This window comes from Gymnoscopelus microlampas (genome assembly GCF_963454915.1).
Source record: "Gymnoscopelus microlampas genome assembly, chromosome: 3".
NCBI classification, from domain to species: domain Eukaryota; kingdom Metazoa; phylum Chordata; class Actinopteri; order Myctophiformes; family Myctophidae; genus Gymnoscopelus; species Gymnoscopelus microlampas.
In genome coordinates, this window is record NC_139940.1 from 23,564,568 (window position 1) to 23,582,607 (window position 18,040).

At 40.2% G+C, this 18,040-nt stretch overlaps 2 protein-coding genes across 2 annotated transcripts in view; one reads left to right on the plus strand and one right to left on the minus strand.

Moving 5' to 3' along the window:
• Nucleotides 1–18,040, plus strand: part of syngap1b (synaptic Ras GTPase activating protein 1b) — a 161,972-nt gene that overhangs the window by 55,061 nt on the left and 88,871 nt on the right. Inside the window, exon 4 of the mRNA XM_084052810.1 lies at nt 16,277–16,382. Within this exon, the coding sequence (XP_083908936.1) occupies nt 16,277–16,382 (106 nt within the window). The remainder of the gene's footprint in view (nt 1–16,276; nt 16,383–18,040) is intronic.
• LOC311042214 (uncharacterized protein) lies at nt 5,926–6,905 on the minus strand. Its single transcript, XM_084052809.1, has 3 exons — nt 6,793–6,905; nt 6,479–6,692; nt 5,926–6,374 (listed from the first exon to the last, which is right to left on the minus strand). The coding sequence occupies exons 2-3, from the start codon at nt 6,551–6,553 to the stop codon at nt 6,141–6,143; spliced, it is 309 nt and encodes a 102-aa protein (XP_083908935.1). The 5' UTR covers nt 6,554–6,692; nt 6,793–6,905; the 3' UTR covers nt 5,926–6,140.

Here is an 18,040-nt window from a genome sequence, read left to right on the forward strand (position 1 = left end):
TGTGTGTGTGTGTGTGTGTGTGTGTGTGTGTGTGTGTGTGTGTGTGTGTGTGTGTGTGTGTGTGTGTGTGTGTGTGTGTGTGTGTGTGTGTGTGTGTGTGTGTGTGTGTGTGTGTGCGTACGTGTGCGCGCGTATGTTGTGTGCGTGTTTTTGTGTGTACTCTACGGGCATGATAGAGCAGTGTGTAGCGTGAATGAGGGTGATTTGTGTTGTTGCGTGAGTGTGTGCTTGTGCACGTGTCAGAGTTCTGTGTGCACATGTGTGTTGTCAGATGCAGAGTTAGGGACCCAGCCGGTGTTTGATCATCACCCTGTTAAGATAAAATGGATTACACACCTGTCGCTTTTCACACACACACACACACACACACACACACACACACACACACACACACACACACACACACACACACACACACACACACACACACACACACACACACACACACACACACACACACACACACACACACACACACACACACACACACACACACACACATTCTCTCTCTCTCTCTCTCTCTCTCTCTCTCTCTCTCTCTCTCTCTCTCTCACACACACACACATTCTCTCTCTCTCTCTCTCTCTCCCTCCCTCTCCCTCTCTCCCTCCCACCATATTCCCCTTCTCCTCACAGCTGGGCCTGAGGAAGCAATACTGACATATGGGCCGGCCAGCCTGGAGCATCGCTCAACTCACCATGCCAGGCTGGCAAAAGCACCCTCCTCCCCCCATCAGATCTATCGCACTCCAACACCCTCTGTACCCCTGGCTGTGGAGTGACTAACATGGGGGAAGAAAAAAATGTATTATTATTTTTTTCTTTCACGTTCTGTGCAATTTGCCTGTGAAGGTTGTTAAACACCAGGAGCGACGCAAAAAGTAGGACCTTTAGACTGCTGTTGCCATGTCTTTTTACATCCATCTGGCTTATAATTTACAAATCAAATTGAAAGACATTGATTGCTGCGCTAACAGAAATAATAATAATTAGAATACAAAATACACACACACAACACCCAAGGGTGATCCACAATCTTTAAATTGATAACAGGAGAACCCCAAGGCTCTTACTGTAACTCATGCACTGCCATTCACTAAATAGCCCAAAAAGCCCACACTGCCAGCGATTTTGCAATTTTCTTGCCTTTTCAATTAGTCACAGAATATTTATCTCCAGTATGTTCGATCCCATGATTCCTAATCATGGAGGGTTTCGCTTCCATGAAGAAAAAAAAAATGTCATCGCGATTCCCGTTCGCTTGTTATACCCAGTTGAAAATAGCATGTTTCGCCCAAAAATACATAGTAAAACACAGGAGCCGAGATTCCGAATATTTCCCAAATACTTTAACCAGGAAGTGAATGGAGCCTACATCTTTGGATCGCGTTATCTCCTGGTTCTGTGGGAAAAAAGAAAATAATATATATATATATTTTGTTTTTGAGAGAGACGTCAAAAGACGTCATTGGCGCTGTGGGCACTCGATTTACAGCCGTCAAAAGACGTCATTGGCAGAGAATGAGTTAATATTCTCACTTTAGTAATGCTGAAGGAAAATTGGTCGGAATTGAATGTCAATGCTGTAGTTCTCTTGTGAGGAGGACGTGCTGGAGAATCAACACCAGCCCATGTAAAATGATGTGTTTCAATTCGTTTTACATGATGCGAAGCTTGCGGAGCTACTTTAGGCAGACAAGTCAAAGGAGTGCCAATCCCTAATCAGTCACATGCTCACTCCATCTGATTGGGGCGGGGCTATTTAAACCTCACTGCTCACTGCTCATTCTTTTTGCTGCTGCTCTGCCATCTTGCTGCTCTGCTATGCTGGTGCTCTACTGCTGCTTGTGCTCTGCTCTATGAAGTTTTTTGTGCTCCCACCACCACCCCAGCATCCACCTGTGGGTTCTGTTTCTATATGATTCCCTTATGGGTCTATTTCATTCCCTGTAAAAAAATAATAATTGGCAAATCATTTATTATAAAAATTTCATGCTTACAGGGAATGAATGAAATGAGACAGAGTCGTGACGCCAAATATGCTATAAATATAATAAAAAAATATATTTATGCTCAATAAATATATTTATTCAATCCAAGACTTGTCTGACTGAAATAGGCTTCCAGTACAAGCTCCACTCCTCACAATGAGATGATAGGATTCATGTTAAAGGAAAACCTTGTCGGTTTTTAACCTAAATCCCACTATTCTGATCATAATACAGTAAATAGTCTGGGTGTTTATTTTTCCACAAAATGTTGTCATTGCAAAATGATGATGTCAAACGTGTTGTTTTGCGTAATTGGGTGTATGGAATGATCGCCTCATGCAGATCAACAGGATTTAGGTTAAAAATCGTCAAAGTTTCCCTGTAAATATCGGCCAAGTTCCCCTTAACCACTTAAACCCTATATACTTTGTTGCCCGGGGTCCCCCAGGGCTCTACTTGGTCCACTCTTTTTTTCCCTCTACACCAAATCTCGTTGCCGATACCCTCCCCCCAGGTGAATTCCCTTAACATGACGGTGGTGATGGGGTGCCAGGGTGGGGCAGAAAGGCACTCTGGGTCTTCCTATGAGTCAAGTTGGCAGTGATGAATTGTAGTGGATCCGAGAGCAGTAGAGGAGGTGGTGAGTGGGCTTATTCTCGCTCAAGTGGACGTCATTGAGGGAAATTACCATGTTTAACCCCATGTAATTGGCTAGTATTGACATGTACATGGCTTGTCAAGAATGAAACTTGTCTAAAGTCATGTATTTAAGATAATCTTATCCTTCTCTGGAAGGGTCTGAAATGTTTACTTCCTCTATAGATTCTGGTTGGTAGTTGGAGATATACGGAGATATACGATTAGAAAAGCCAAACAGCCTACCTATGCCTCGGCTCACAAAATACATAACCTTCTTACAACTGGTTTGTGAAAGTATATGCAGCTCATGTCTCAGAATGTTTTTGTAATAGAGTTAGGTTGTACTGGAACAGGATGAATTTTCAGTTTCTTCACTTTTAACTGATTTCTATATACAGTAGAGTAAAACTTTTTTTTTTCTGTACATTGTGTAAACCGTTGTTCTTTTGATGTCACAAGGTCAAACGTTTCAGTTGAATAATTCTATCCCTTATCACCCCATCCCTTCTTCATTGCGACAGTGCCAGTGCAGAGCTTGCTCTCACATTATGGGACCACTTTGCTAATTACATGTATTGATACCCCCATAAAGCAACACTGTGACGACAGTATAAAGATACATAATACTTTACGGTGCCAACAATGAGAAGTAGTTAGAATGCGTTGTTAATTCAGGCTCATTGTTTCTTATCAGCAGTAAAACATATTAAATTATTTGAACAGAGTAGGCTACTTGTCCACTCTGTGTTAGTGTTTCTTGGTTTGATCTGACGGAGAGCTACAGGCAAGCTCCGGACACTGACAAGTCTGGACGTTCAATGGATACAGATGTGATGGGAAACTGCTGTCGATAAACATGTACCAGTCTTTGTGTGGAATATTCACTGATAATATGTAATACTTTGTAATACTATCTAGCTTGCAAGCATATACAGTATTGTACTTGAGTGAGGTTGGGTGAGACTGTGTAGAACGAAGCTCGACCGTATGGACCAAAACTACCGGTAGTTGTCTAGAGTGAATACCAACCTTGATAATGTCTAGATATGGTCAGCCATCTTATGAGCAGAGTTCTTGGTCTGTTCTCATGGGAGGAGTTCAACAAGACTCAATAATAGCGTGGCACTTTTGCCACAATTTTATCATTCACTGATGAGCATGTGAGCTCTTCAGACTCTACCCTGATTACACATGTGTGGCTGTGTAATCAGCTGTCATGAAAAGGCATTGTTTTATATAGGCTAGTACGGTAGATTATTAGATTATACACGTATGGTTATTAATAGCCTTTAATACAATTTCTGTCTTACCACTGATGATTGTCAACATGGACTATTCATCTTCATGATATGGACTCAACTGTTGACTGGTGGTTTTTGATAGTTTGACATTCTCCACCATTCACTACAGTTGTTATTATACCTTCTCAGTGACAATGCAATTTTGGTTAGTTTTTTCAATATGAACAACATGACAGAGCCCGACCTGAATCCCGACCATCAATCATGAATATGCGTCCGACCGGGGTTACCTGGGTACCCACACTGTGCCCGCGGACCAAATCTGTCCCGTGGGGAGCCATAGGTCCTATAGGACCATGTATTATTGTAGTATTATTTTGGTGACTTCATACTTTATTTACGCAGTTTGATGTTTGAGAGGATAATTTATGTGCCAAACCTTTATACTGCACAGGCTTTGATTTTGGATTTGAGAAAATAGGAATTAGGTATTTCAATATGTCCTTCATGTGCACCGGTGAGAAGAGTAGTGGAGCCAAGCATGGTGAAAGTGTTTCCATGGTTTTGTGGAAAGGTTTTTGTTTTTTGTATATTTGAGTACCTGGGGGATAAGGGCACAGGCTCTTATGATGTGTTTCATGAGCAATCTGTTGAGAGTCTCAGCATCATGACATTCAGCCCGGGATGCTCTTGAGTGATTGCATGAAACATACGACTAATGGATGGACAATTCTTTCCTTGGTGTGATGGTCAAAACTCAGGAATAGCTACACATCGATGGAGATGGCATGTTAAAGGACCACTTCACTCAGCCTATCTTCATATAATTGGTCCTCGCTAATGCTCATTATAAGATTTGACCCTTTCTGAACCATTAGTTGAGAGTTAGAGCATCATGACATTCAGCCTGGGATGCTATTGAGTGATCGGAGTCCACTCAAAACTCAGAAATAGGTATCTACAAATAGAGGGAGATGGCATGTAATGGACGAACTGCACTGAAACTCATTGTGCTCTTTCATGTGGATGTGCCTTTGAAAATGTAGGAATGTAGCTTTTGTCAAGCTACCCAGCTACATGGTGGAAAAAGTAGCTGAACTACTTGAAAGCTACATCATTCTGAAAGTAGGGAATCTAGCCACAAGCTACTTGGAAATGGAAGCTAGACACACTGATGTGTGAGATCATTCACCTGAAAGAATGGTACCGCAGTACCTGGATAATTTGTCCCATGGGAGAAATTATCCAGTCTCTTTATTGCTTTATTTAACATTTTCAAAAAGTTATAATCAGTTAATTATAAAGCGAAGAGAGAAACAAAAAAACACATTTCTGTCTATTTTAAGTACATAGTGTGAGCTAATTTCACACTTTGACCCAATGACTTTCTTAGGGGTGAATTTAACTTTTACTGGAGTAAAAATATATAAGTAAGATATCTGTTCTTTTACTCGAGTATGGCAAGTACTTTATAAACGACTGTTTCAAAAAAAATCAATGTACTGTACACACAGAAAAATAACGGTTCGATCTGGAACCAAAAATGGTTCTTCAGAGTGATTCCATAGAAGAACCATTTTTGGTTCCAGAAAGAACCTTTTACACTAAGGTTCTTTAAAGAACCATTTATTCGAATGGTTCAATAAGGAACCATTAAAGGTGCATTAAAGAACCATCAAAAAATGGTTCTTTGAGGAACCGTTTCTGGTTCCTCAAAGAACCATGTAAAAAAAAGGTTCTCTGAAGAACCTTTTCTAAAGTGGTTCTTTGAGGATCCAATTGGTTCAATAAAGAACCGTTTTATAATGGTTCTTCAGAAAAAAAAGGTTCTTTGGATAATAAATGTTTCATTACACATTAAAATATATTAGATTTACTGGAAAAGATGGACACAAGATTTTATCATTTGAATTTATTAATAAATAAGCCCACATCTCTCCATATTTGAACATTAAACATGAACTTAAGACATTTAGATTTAAATCTTTAGAAACTTTTTAGAAAAATAAATACAAATAAAAACACAATAAATTGATTTTAGAATTTAGTGAGGACATTTGGATGTAAAACTACAGTAGAAATAAATTAAATAAATATAATCACAAATAAATAAATAAATAGATTCACAATGACAATTCAGTTTCAAATTTTGTATGCCCACTTCTTTGTGTCATCACTTCCAATTGCACTTATTTATCCTGTATGAGACCCCCTGTTACTGAACAAGCAATGATTACTTTAATATTTAACAATGTGAATGTGGACAGGCTCAGATCTGTGTTGTACCGTGTGAGCTCTTTATGTCTCCATCAGCTGGTAAGAGGTGGCCCAGCATTCCACCTAACTTCTTCAGCTGGATGGCTGCCTGTGAATGGCCTCTCATTAGTGGGTCCAGAGCAGACAGGGCCCTCAGTGTCTGGCTGGCCAAGGGGAGCTTCTTCTGCATATAGCAAGCAGTAGTGATGTACGCTGTTCTCACCTTCTGCATGAATGGCTTCAGCAGCTGAAATGCAGTTAAACAAAACTGGACATTAATACAGGTTTTCCAAAACAATGCAAAAGAAAATGTCAAGTCTCAAATGTAAATGAATAGAAGAGGCTACTTACTGCATGATTGGGCTTGGTGGTCCTGAATGTGTCTGCTTCCTTCCCCACATACATCTCCCTGGCAGGCAGCAGCATGTCATCCACCAGTACCAGCTCCACCAGAGTCCTAGGTGACACTTGGGTGATGTGTTCAGCTTTAACAAAGCAAGCTAGGAAAGCCAAGAACAGCTCCAGCTGTTTGTCATGCAGTTTGTGAACCAAGGTTTTGGTTACCCTGCATATGTAGAACAAAAATGGAAAATGTAATGAAATGGAAAAACAACCATTGGATACACAAGTGTAGTCAACAGTTGGAATTAATGTTTAACACCCACCTGGAAAACCATGACGTATTCCTTGAGGAGAGCCAGTACACCCATGTAAAGGCTGAGCTGAAGCAGTGTTGTGGTCTCCTCGTGCCACATCTTTTTACAGACTCTCTTCTTACGGTCTCTGCCTTGCGGTGTCATGCCTGTGAAAAAATAATCAGTAATGTATTAGTGTCTGACAGTCTCACCAAGCTATGAGTGCATTCAAATTAAATCAGCCATCCCCCATAATCAATAAGGATCTTCACCTTTTCGATTGAGGTTCTCATGTAGGGTCCTGATTCTGGCTCTTGCCTTCTGGTTGACCTTGTAATGGTCCTTGTTGGCTAAAGTGTAGAATGCTGCTGGTGCTGAACTGGACCTTGTAATGGGTGTACATGTTCTCCAGAGGCTCTCTATAAAGCCCCTGGTCTTCTGTGCTTAGAAAGCCAAAGTAGAGGACCTTGTAAGCTGGAAACATGGTGTATGTTGCCATACTGGCATCATATGAAACAAACCCTCTCTGAGGGCTGGAGGCAGGGATGTTGAGAATGTTGCATACCTCCTTGAAGTACATCACCTGTCAAAAAGAGAGACTTTGAAATTACGCATTTCCTTACACTTCCCCTAAATGTTCTCATTGTTAAACGTCCATTGTGAGCTTGTAGATGTACTATTTTCAAAATATTTTAATACATTTTGAAAACTTGAAATGGGACAGTCTGCATAATGAGTACTTTTACTTTTGGTACTTTAAGTACATTTTTGATGCCAATACTTCTGTACTTGTACTAAAGTAAATTCTGAATACAAGACCTTTACTTGTAAAAGAGTATTCTACATTGTGGTATTGATACTTTTACTCAAGTAAAAAAATGTGACTACTTCTTCCACCACTGGATCTGTGTCATTCATTACCCCAAAACTAATAGTGACCAATGTCAAGAAAACACACACAAATACACCAGTGCAACTTGTGCAAGCTAGCCAGCAGCCTTATTTTATCTAGTCTAACTCAAACCACCATGCATTGGTTACGGGTTGTATAATAATAGCCTACAATAACGTGTGTTAGTCTATTTACGATGTAAATGAGTCTACTTCACCGTTCGACGGGTCGCGCATCAAAAATAGCAGATCAACAAGCTCACAACGCGTCGCGTCCACATCGAAAATAGCAGATCTACAAGCTCACAACGCGTCGCGTCCGCAACCAGTTGTGAGCTTGTAGATCTGCTATTTTCGATGCGCGACCCGTCGAACGGCGAAGTATGAGTATATGAGTGCATTTTCGTTACTGAACAAGCAATGATTACTTTAATATTTAACAAAACAATATCACTTTACCTTCAGACTGTTTTCTTCTTTGTGGGGGGGGGGGGGCATAACACATAATGGTTTTCTCTCTTCTTGGGTTCCTTTTTCTCATTTAGTAGGGCTGCCTGCAAACCATTCGTTTTGGCCACTGCAGCAACACACACACACACACACACACACACACACACACACACACACACACACACACACACACACAATTTAGTTTTGAGCGGCACACAGCCTGGCAAGCAGTACAGACAGTGGCTATATTATAAATTATATTGTATATTCACACTATAGTTTATTGTAATTATTGTCATAATCCCGTTATCAAGACAATTTAAATAACTAAACAATGTGTAGAGTTGGGTCATGACTTGATTGACTTCAAAAACATCAGCCTACGCACTTATTATCAATACAGTAATAGTAGGCTAAAAAGCTACATAAACAGTATTTCTGTGTGTCAACACTCACCTAAAATGTCCGCCGCTTCTTCTTCATCCTTTTATCTTCTCTGAAGCCGGTTTATAATTATTTTTGATGAATCTAAAGCAACGCAATTTATCTAACTTTCTACTGAAGTGAGCTACAGGCTCGAGACAACATTCATTCTCCCCGCGCAGTCGCGAGGCGAGCATGCTGAGACATTGTTGCCAGATTTTGTGAGAGAAATAAGCAGCCAGGTCTGTGAGAACAATTAAGCCCAAAAGAAGCGACATTTGCAGCTATAAGCTCATATCTACAAGCTCACAGTGCGTCGCATTTGCAATGCATTTTGTGAGCTTGTAGATCTGCTATTTCTACTATCAAAAAGAAGTGAAATCTTTCACTAATATTTACAAGCAACTTTACAGAAAAACAAGCCCAAAGTCGCTTATAATAAGCAGATATGGCAACACTGCTCAGGGCCCATAATGCACTTCTCTGTAAAAAAAAATAATAATCGATGTACAAGCTCACAACGCATCGAATTGCGACAAGATGTAGATCTGTAGATCTGTTCATTTTGGTAACCATAGCAATAAAAAGTGTTATTTAGAATCAAACTAGCATATTATTTGCCAATTGCGATAAAATAAATATATTATCTATGTCACAAAATAAAATAAAATAAAATAAAATAAAATAAAATAAAATAAAATATACTGTATAGGCTTACTGTATACTGTATATACTGGGGGGGGGGGGGGGGGGGGGTATTGTAACAGAAGAAAAACTTCACAGTCTAATGGCAGGTATGATGTATGATTCTTAGATTTTGTATTTATTTGTTTTTTTTTATTGATGAAGATTTTCGATTTTTGGGTGGGAAATGTTTTGAAATAATATAGTAATATATTTTTGTAAGAAACAAAAAAAGGGATCTTTCCTTGTGATGTGTCCATGACCCACAAATGGGCCCCGACCCACTGTTTGGGAAACAGTGATCTAACCCTGTGGTTCTCAACCCTTTCAGGCCGCAACGTCCCAAAAGAATCATATTTGAGCTGGGGACCCCCCACCCTGATAAGCACTTGGAATGTAGGAGTTGATGCATTTACGTTTAGTTTGACTCTATTGTGAAAATAGCAGATCTTCAAGCTCACAACGCCTCGCAAGGAAGGTGTTGTGAGCTTTTTATTTTCAAAATGTTTTCTTATATTATTATTATTGTTAGACAATTTGGCCAATGTTTGACCATTTTTATATTATAGTTTGTTACTTTTGATGGAGTAATGGTGTTTTGTTTTTTTAGGTATTAAAAAGGTCTTAAAGGTCCTTAAATTGTCACTTCACTGTCATCTGGGGACCACCCCCAAATCATGTGGGGACCCCCCTGGGAGTCCCGATCCACATGTTGAGAACCACTGATCTAACCAAACCTGACCAGCTGCTAAGCTGGTCTTTGCTGGTCTGTCCAGTGTCCAGCCATTTGACCAGCTAAGTCTAGCTGGTAAGTTGGTCTTTGCTGGGCAGTCCACCCATTTGACCAGCAAAGACCAGCTACCAGCTTGGCTTTGCTGGTCAGTCCAGCCAGCCAGCTGGCCAGCTAACCAACTACACTGGCAAACCAGCCTGACCAGCCTGACCAGCTTGTCCAGCCTGGTATGCAATCTAAACCAGCTTAAGACCAGCCAAGACCAGCCAAGACCAGCTAATACCAGCTAAAACCAGCAACCATCATAAGCTGGTTTGTGCTGTTTTTTTTCAGCAGGGTAGGCCTATATCTCCATATATGGGCATGGCACCTTTTGTGCCCATATATGGAGCAGACATCTATTTGCGCCTGATGCGAACATATTGAGGTTAGACACTCCATATTTGGGTGTAGCTGCATGGTTAAGGCTGAATTTGACATCAGAAATAAGGCTTTTTTCCCCCCTTATTATATAATATATGATTAGACTGACAATAGACTCTCGGGTTACCTATCCTAAAACTAGATTACAATCTCCATGCAATGCATTTGATGTATTACCCTTGCTTTTTGTGAATAACTCTGAAATAAGAGCGTCTACTAAAATAATAATTTGTAATTGTTTTATACAGGTTATAATTTACAGCTGCAAAATCACCTACCAATAAGAACCTTTCAAATATGAAATATGTAATATGAAATGGTTTGGAAAATAATTCCCCCTTCCTTAAATCCTTGAGAACCATATGAGGAATCTGGAGAACCATTTGCTCTATAAAATGGTTCTCTATTAGGTGATGGTTCTTCAAAGAACCATATAGCGTTTTAAAGAACCATTTAAGAATCTAAAGAACCATTTGCTATATAAAATGGTTCTTTAGCAGGTGATGGTTCTTCAAAGAACCATATAGGGTTTTAAAGAACCATTTTAAAGAACCAAAGAACCTTTTTTTTTCTGTGTGTATAACTTGCCAGGCATAATTGGGCAGCAGTCATGGAGCAGTTGCAGTTTTGTTACATGGCGGCTGGACGGCTACCTCCAGTCCAGGCATCACTTTAAGGGGGAAGTACCTTCACACCACAAAATGATAAATTATAACATAATAAATTAAGCGTTTAACCAACCAGTGACAAATTTCTTAGATTTCCTTAGATTGGCCCTTGCCTATTTTAGTTGAATACCCCTGCTCTACAGTATATTGCAGTACAATTTTGTTTTCTCCAGCTGAAGAAAATAGCAAGAATTAAGTCATTCTTTTGGGCGTGGCTTCTAACAGGCAACCGTCCGATCAGTGCCTAATTTTTTTCTACTTTTTGAAATATTTATGTACATTTTATATTGAAGTCAATGGTCTCTGGCGGGCTGAAACCTTGCCCAAATTTGGAGACATACGATGTCCTCACATGTCCGACACAGACAGTAGAATCAAATTATGATTTGATATTTTGTATTATTTACTTGTCTCCTCTATTTCATCACAGACTTTTTATTGTTTATCTTTTCTATTTTATACTTCTTGCCTTGTTCTGCTATAATTTTATATTGTTGTGTAAAACACTTTACAACTTTCTTTCAAAAAGTACTATTCAAATGAAGTTGATTAAACAAATAAAAAAACTAAGACATTTCAATGCAGGAAAAACTAGTTGCAATTGTCAGTGGTGCTTAAATCATTTTTAAGCAGAACTTATTGTTTTACATGCATATACGTGTCCTGAACATGACATTGTGAAACTGTATTATGTCAAACTAATTTGGTTCTACTGTACAATCATGTACTGTATTCAAGAAAGAATTGTTTTGTTTCAGAAACAAAGGAGGGAACTCAGGTAAATAATTTACTGGTAATGGAATATAGATTTTTGTGTTAGTGACAAAATGCTTCATATTTTAAAGCTGCATAGATACGCATTTCTTTGAAGAATTTTGTGGATAATTAGACACTTTGATAATCCTACTGTACTCACTGTGTTGAGAATGTCTTTGTTTATTTAGTTGTTTTTAAGATTCCACGACCATGACTACATTTTATTTGTGAAGCAGCCTCGACATATTGATTCAGTGGTTGAACCTGCTCATTATTTTTGGTAAAAAGAAACTCCAAACAACAACCATATGTTGTTGCAAAAAACATTTGTGGATTATGCCTGACACACGACAAAGGGTGTTCTTATGAAAACATATAAACTGGGGCCTGATATTTTCTGAGCACTATGCTCACAGCATTTTGTTAAAACTAGATAAAAAAAAGCTCAGTGAAACCTTTCAGTGCATAATTGCTCAAACAAAGGGGCAAGATGACTCAATAAAGAGGCATAAACATGCTCTTTGCATGCATGTACCGGACTCATAAAGAATGCATGGTGCATAATACATTTTTCATGGAGGAAGTTGTATTGTAATCAAATTTCCAACAAGCAATAACATTGTCCCAGGCAAGTGATGTATCACACAATGTACTTTTGTGTAGAACAATCATATACATTGTTGATTTATGATGTGCATACATCTGTGAATAAGTTGGATGAAGAGGTTCACAGAAAACAAGGCAGATCCTGTTGCTATTGTGAAGTGTCTTCCTGTTGGCCAAACTGAATATTAAAATGTTGAAGTGTGTTTGTGTGTGTGTGTGTGTGTGTGTGTGGTGTGTGTGTGTGTGTGTGTGTGTGTGTGTGTGTGCGTGTGTGTGTGTGTGTGTGTGCGTGTGTGTGCGTGCGTGCGTGTGCGTGCGTGCGTGTGTTTTATAATACTAAAAAGGCCACTGCCAGAAAGTGATTGCAGCTCTTAGATCGTCTCTGGAAGGCATACAATATTCTGCATCAGAATGGCTTGGTTACATTCTTGGGGGATATATTTAAAACATAGCCCAATCAGACCAATGCACCTAAAAGGCCATATATGCCATACAAAGCAGTTTCCCTTCTGCCAGAAAGTGATTGAAGCTCCTACCTGGTATTTTCTGCATAAAAAAGGCTTGGTTTTTATCTTGGGGGTTATATTTCAAACATTAGAGTCCAATCAGACCAATATACCACTGGTTATCCTCCTATATAAAATTGGCTTAAGGGAGGACCGGCCGGCGGGCGGGCGGACCTCTGACATCACGCTTATGTCACCACGACCCAGCCATAACCATATAAGGAGTGCAATGCAGCTCAATGTCACCTCAATGTGTCTTCATGGCATCAGGCCAAACAAATCAGTCATCTCCATATATGGACACAAAAGGGACAAGGACTGAGAGATACAGAGATCTCCATATGCGGGCATATCAACATCCCCATATATGGGCATATACTGATGACATCAGGGTATCTCCATATACAGTATGGGTATAAAAGGGTCAAGGACTGACAGATACAGAGATCTCCATATATGGGCATATTAGTCGGTATGGCGGTGCGACATAGGGTGAGGGACGTATAGCGCCCCGAACCTCTAGTACCTGGAATGTATTTTCTCCATCAGAATGGCTTGGTTACATTCTTGGGAGATATAGTTCAAACATTAATCAGACCAAATGCACCAGTGGTTATACCTGTAAAAGGCCATATATTCCATAAAAAAAGCAGTTTTCCTCCTGCCAGAGAGTGATTGCAGCTCCTACTTGATATATTTCAAACATTATTATAGCCCAATCAGACCAATATGCCATACAGTATAATAGCTGTCAGAATTGGCCAAACATGACTTTCGAATATTCCTTTTAAAACACCATGTGGGTTTGATCCATTCGAATCTATCAAATTTGGAATGTAAATTATTTTATATATACAATATTTTATGCAGTTAAACTTAATTCAAACACAGCAGAAGTCTCTTTCTTTCTCTATATTTGCCGCCCGCGGTTGGTGCTGATAAACACGATCTCTTGCTAGATCAAATGAATGATTGCTTCATACTTATTTTATTCTATAGCCAATAAACCTGTAATGGTTAAATACAGTACAAGCACAGACTTATCTGGAGAACAGAGATGCATCGCTCCAAGGATGTGTTCATTGTGCTGTGATGGAAATTGGAACAATCTTTACCTCGAAATGAAACGGGAAATTATAATCAAAACAATCTATTTGTTTTTAGTTTAAATCAAATTAAGGTGGGCTACAAGAGAAATGTGACAATTGAGGGAGTATAACATGAGGGACAATCCATACATAGTTTTTACACCGCTTTTTCGGTCGAGTCTCGTTGTAAACGGTCTGCCATCACTACCAAATGAATCACCCGTTTCAGCTTGACCTGTTATCATTTTGGATCAATTAAAGTGACGTTGTGTGATGATTAAACGTGTGTGCTTTCTAGTACCGACTACAGAGCAGCGAGCGAGTCTGGTTATTGTGTGTGTTTGTCACATGAAGTCTGTGTGTTATTAGTGAGGCAGCTGATTTATCCTTCGTTGTATGATGGTATACAATATTTGAATATGGAATATTCGTTGACAGCCTTAATATATGTATATATACATATATATACATATATATATTAAGGCACACACACACACACACACACACACACACACACACACACACACACACACACACACACACACTCCTACTCAATGCTTTTTTACAGGGCTCCTTTTGAGTGGCACTCAGTTGTCTTGTGGGACATACTGTATAGATGAGTGTGACCTGACAGTGTCCTTCTTTGTTATTGGCTTGGCCCCAAAGCCCCCAGGCTGTACTATCCACCACCGCACTGTGCCTTTAGTGCCACTGTCTGACAGTTACTCTGTGTTCACAGTCACCCGCTCTTCGATGCTCCGACATTCTCCTGCTAGGATACACTTGAAGGCACAGCAAAACTAGATAATCAAACACACATGGCTGTAAAAATGTGCCTCTGATTTCTACAGGAGAGACGGAGGGTTGTCTAATATTATGAAGTGTTCCTATTTCCTATTTTGTGGGGGAAAAAACATCATATGAAGTTTATCATGACATACTAGACCACCGGCCACCGGCTTACTCGGAAACGATGTAGTACATGTACATCTAGTACATGTAAATGCCCATACGGTTCTCGAGATAAGTGAACTACAGACGGACACACGGACGTACAGAGATTTTGCGCACTTGTAGTAGGATACTAGAACACAGTAAAAGGAAGTGTTATCATTTGACCAACCTTTAAAAACGTTTGTTTTAAAGGAGTAGTTCACCCAAAAATTACTTATTTTCAATCACTTATGAAAGCCCATGAAGCCTTGAATTCATGAAGATTATTTTGTTTTTGTCGCATCCCTGAGCCAATAATTTGATGACCGGGCCATCGGTCAATAGAAGACTCAGTAGGAGACTCCTACCAGCAGAGACTTCGCCGGTCATCAAATTATTAGCTTAGGAATGCGACAAAACCCATGAATTCAAGGCTTCATGGGTTGTGTAATTGAAAGAAAATAAGTATTATTTTTTTGGGTGAACTACTCCTTTTAATAGGTTTAATTATCAATCATCAAAAATTATACAGTATCTCATTTTGCAACGACTCCGTTCATGCAGTACTGTTTTATCTCATGTCATTTCTTTCTTTCGGAACTCCTCAGACTGCCAAAGGTCAAATGTTGGACATAAGTATAGATATAGTTCTTTGCTGTATTTCATGCTGTTGAATCCGCTGTGATGTTTCACAAGAATTATTTTTTCTGATTCAGTCATTTCTTTTCCCCACAAGTCTCATTTTATGAATGTGGGGATTTTGGGGCCGACTGTATTGGTGCACTGAAGTGTGGATTATTTTACCTTATTGGCTCCGCTAGCAGCTGGACTCTTAAGGATGGTTGGTATGTCCGTCGAACACTTGAGTCCCCCAAATCTTTAAAACTACTTGTTGGATTGCCATTTAATTTGCTGTGCATTTTAATTTGCTGTGCACTTGATGTCCACTTGATGGCAAGACATTTCAAAATCGAATTCCTGGATTTCCATGAAACTTGCTGAGTGCATCCATGCTCAGCAAGATAATCTAATGGGCAGATGAACCCTATGTTGGTTGGTTGACTAGTTCTGTCTCATCATAGCTAACCACTTAAAATCTCAATACTTAATTAGCTGGACCTTTGGCTCTGTACTTGGTCTGCTCTTTTTTCCCTTTATACAAAATCTCTTCCCCGAAAATAGCCGATCTACAAGCTCACAGAGAGTTGCAGCTTGTTCCCTCCAGAATAGGGATGCTAGGGTTGAAGTGGCCAAGCCAAGTCAATATGGGGGACAGGGTAGGGACACTCAATTTAATCGTATGTGTGTATTTACTGTATCATGACGCATTGACCCTGTGCTCTCTACTTGCAGGTACACCCTTTGCTGATGCGCGAACGGCGCTCAGAGTCTCACAGGAACAAGCTGCTGCGGCGGACAGTGAGCGTTCCTGTTGAGGGAAGACATCATCCCGAGATGGGTGAGCAGACCAGCCTTTGAACAATCAACTTGCACTTAAGACACTTAATAACAACTGACAGTGTTTCATAATAGGCTTCATTTTCTTTAACTCTCAAACGGCAAAAAAAACAAAACACCCTGATTGAAAACAAAAGTCTTTATGTGCTTGGTCGCACAGTATTCCATAAAGTCCAATAATTTGATACCTGCCATCATATTATACGGTTAAGTAGACTCATAGATTAATCTGGGAATATCTGCTCTGTCTCTTTTCCTGTCATTGCCTCTCACTGAGGTCTGGGTAAAAATGTGCATTAATTCTTGTCTGCACTGTGTGTTGCCTACAGGCCTCAGTTCTGTGTTTCCTTTCTTCTTGGACATATCCACTCTCATCTGTTGTCCTTTTTCTCTCTCTTTGGGACATCTCCTTATTACTCTCTCTCTCTGCGGTGCACTTTGTCTCCGTTTGTTTTCATCAGACTCAGTTTCTCTGGGGCCTCTGTGAATGTCCTGCTCAGTTTCTCTGCATACCTTCACCCCCTGCATTTCAGCTATTTTAAGTGCCTCCCTTGTGTCTCTGATTCTAACATTGCTACTGCTGCCCTCGGCGTCACTGCAGATTCAACGAGACGTACTCTCCTCCCTGTTTTATACATGTGGCCTCTCGAGGTCAAAAAACTGACATGTGAATTGACGTGATTTCAAAGTCTGTTGACACAGCAATACTAGCCTTTATCGTCCGCACAGAAGCACACTGTAAACATGCTCACATATGCTAAGTGCATGATACACTATGAGGCCATCTGTGGTGCCCTGCACATCATAACATCACAGTAATAAGTGAATCGACAACAACCATTAGTCGGGACTGTCATAAGGCCGCCGTTATCGATGGGTTCTCAGAAGAAGTGTTTATGACACAATGGCTAGATTAGAAAACATCTTGCACAGCGGCTCCCAACCTTTTCTGGATCAGGGCCCACTTGAAAGCTGATGGCTGCTCGGATGGTTATGATGAGCACTCGGGAGGGAGTAGTTAGGGCCTGGTGAGGCCTTGCTCAGGGACACTTCGACACGTTGAAGGCGATCCGGTGATTTTCTGATTACCACACTACACGGCCTCTCTACCCACTAAGCTACGGCCACCCATAGTACTGTCCCAATCCATGACAAAACCATGTGAAATGAAGTACTAAATAGGAACTCAAAGTATACTATGTTAGTTCCATTGATCCAAACCGGAACACAATCGATTGATTGATCATCAAAATAAACGTGCTCTGAAAATAACCACGGCCCACCCATCTGACCACTTAACCCATTCAATCTGGGAACGCATCTGTGTCATTTTATTTTTTAATTTTAAAATTGTTTTATTTTTTATCCCACGATTTTGTAATTTTTTCACTCAGTGCCAATTGCCTATGTAATCCTGGGCGCTACACTCCCTCTGCCAGCCTGGGGAGAGCCTAGAGCAGAGCTCATACCTCCTTCAATGCATGAGAGCTAGCAAGCCGCTTCTTATCACCCGCCCGACAGGGGGGAGGTTCCCTGGTTAGACGTAGCGTGTGGGCGCCCAGTCTTAATGGATTAAGTGGTCACATGGGTGGGCCGCGAAACGCTTTCAAGATTTTCAAGTGGACCCTGATCCATAAAAGGTTGGGAACTGCTGATGTA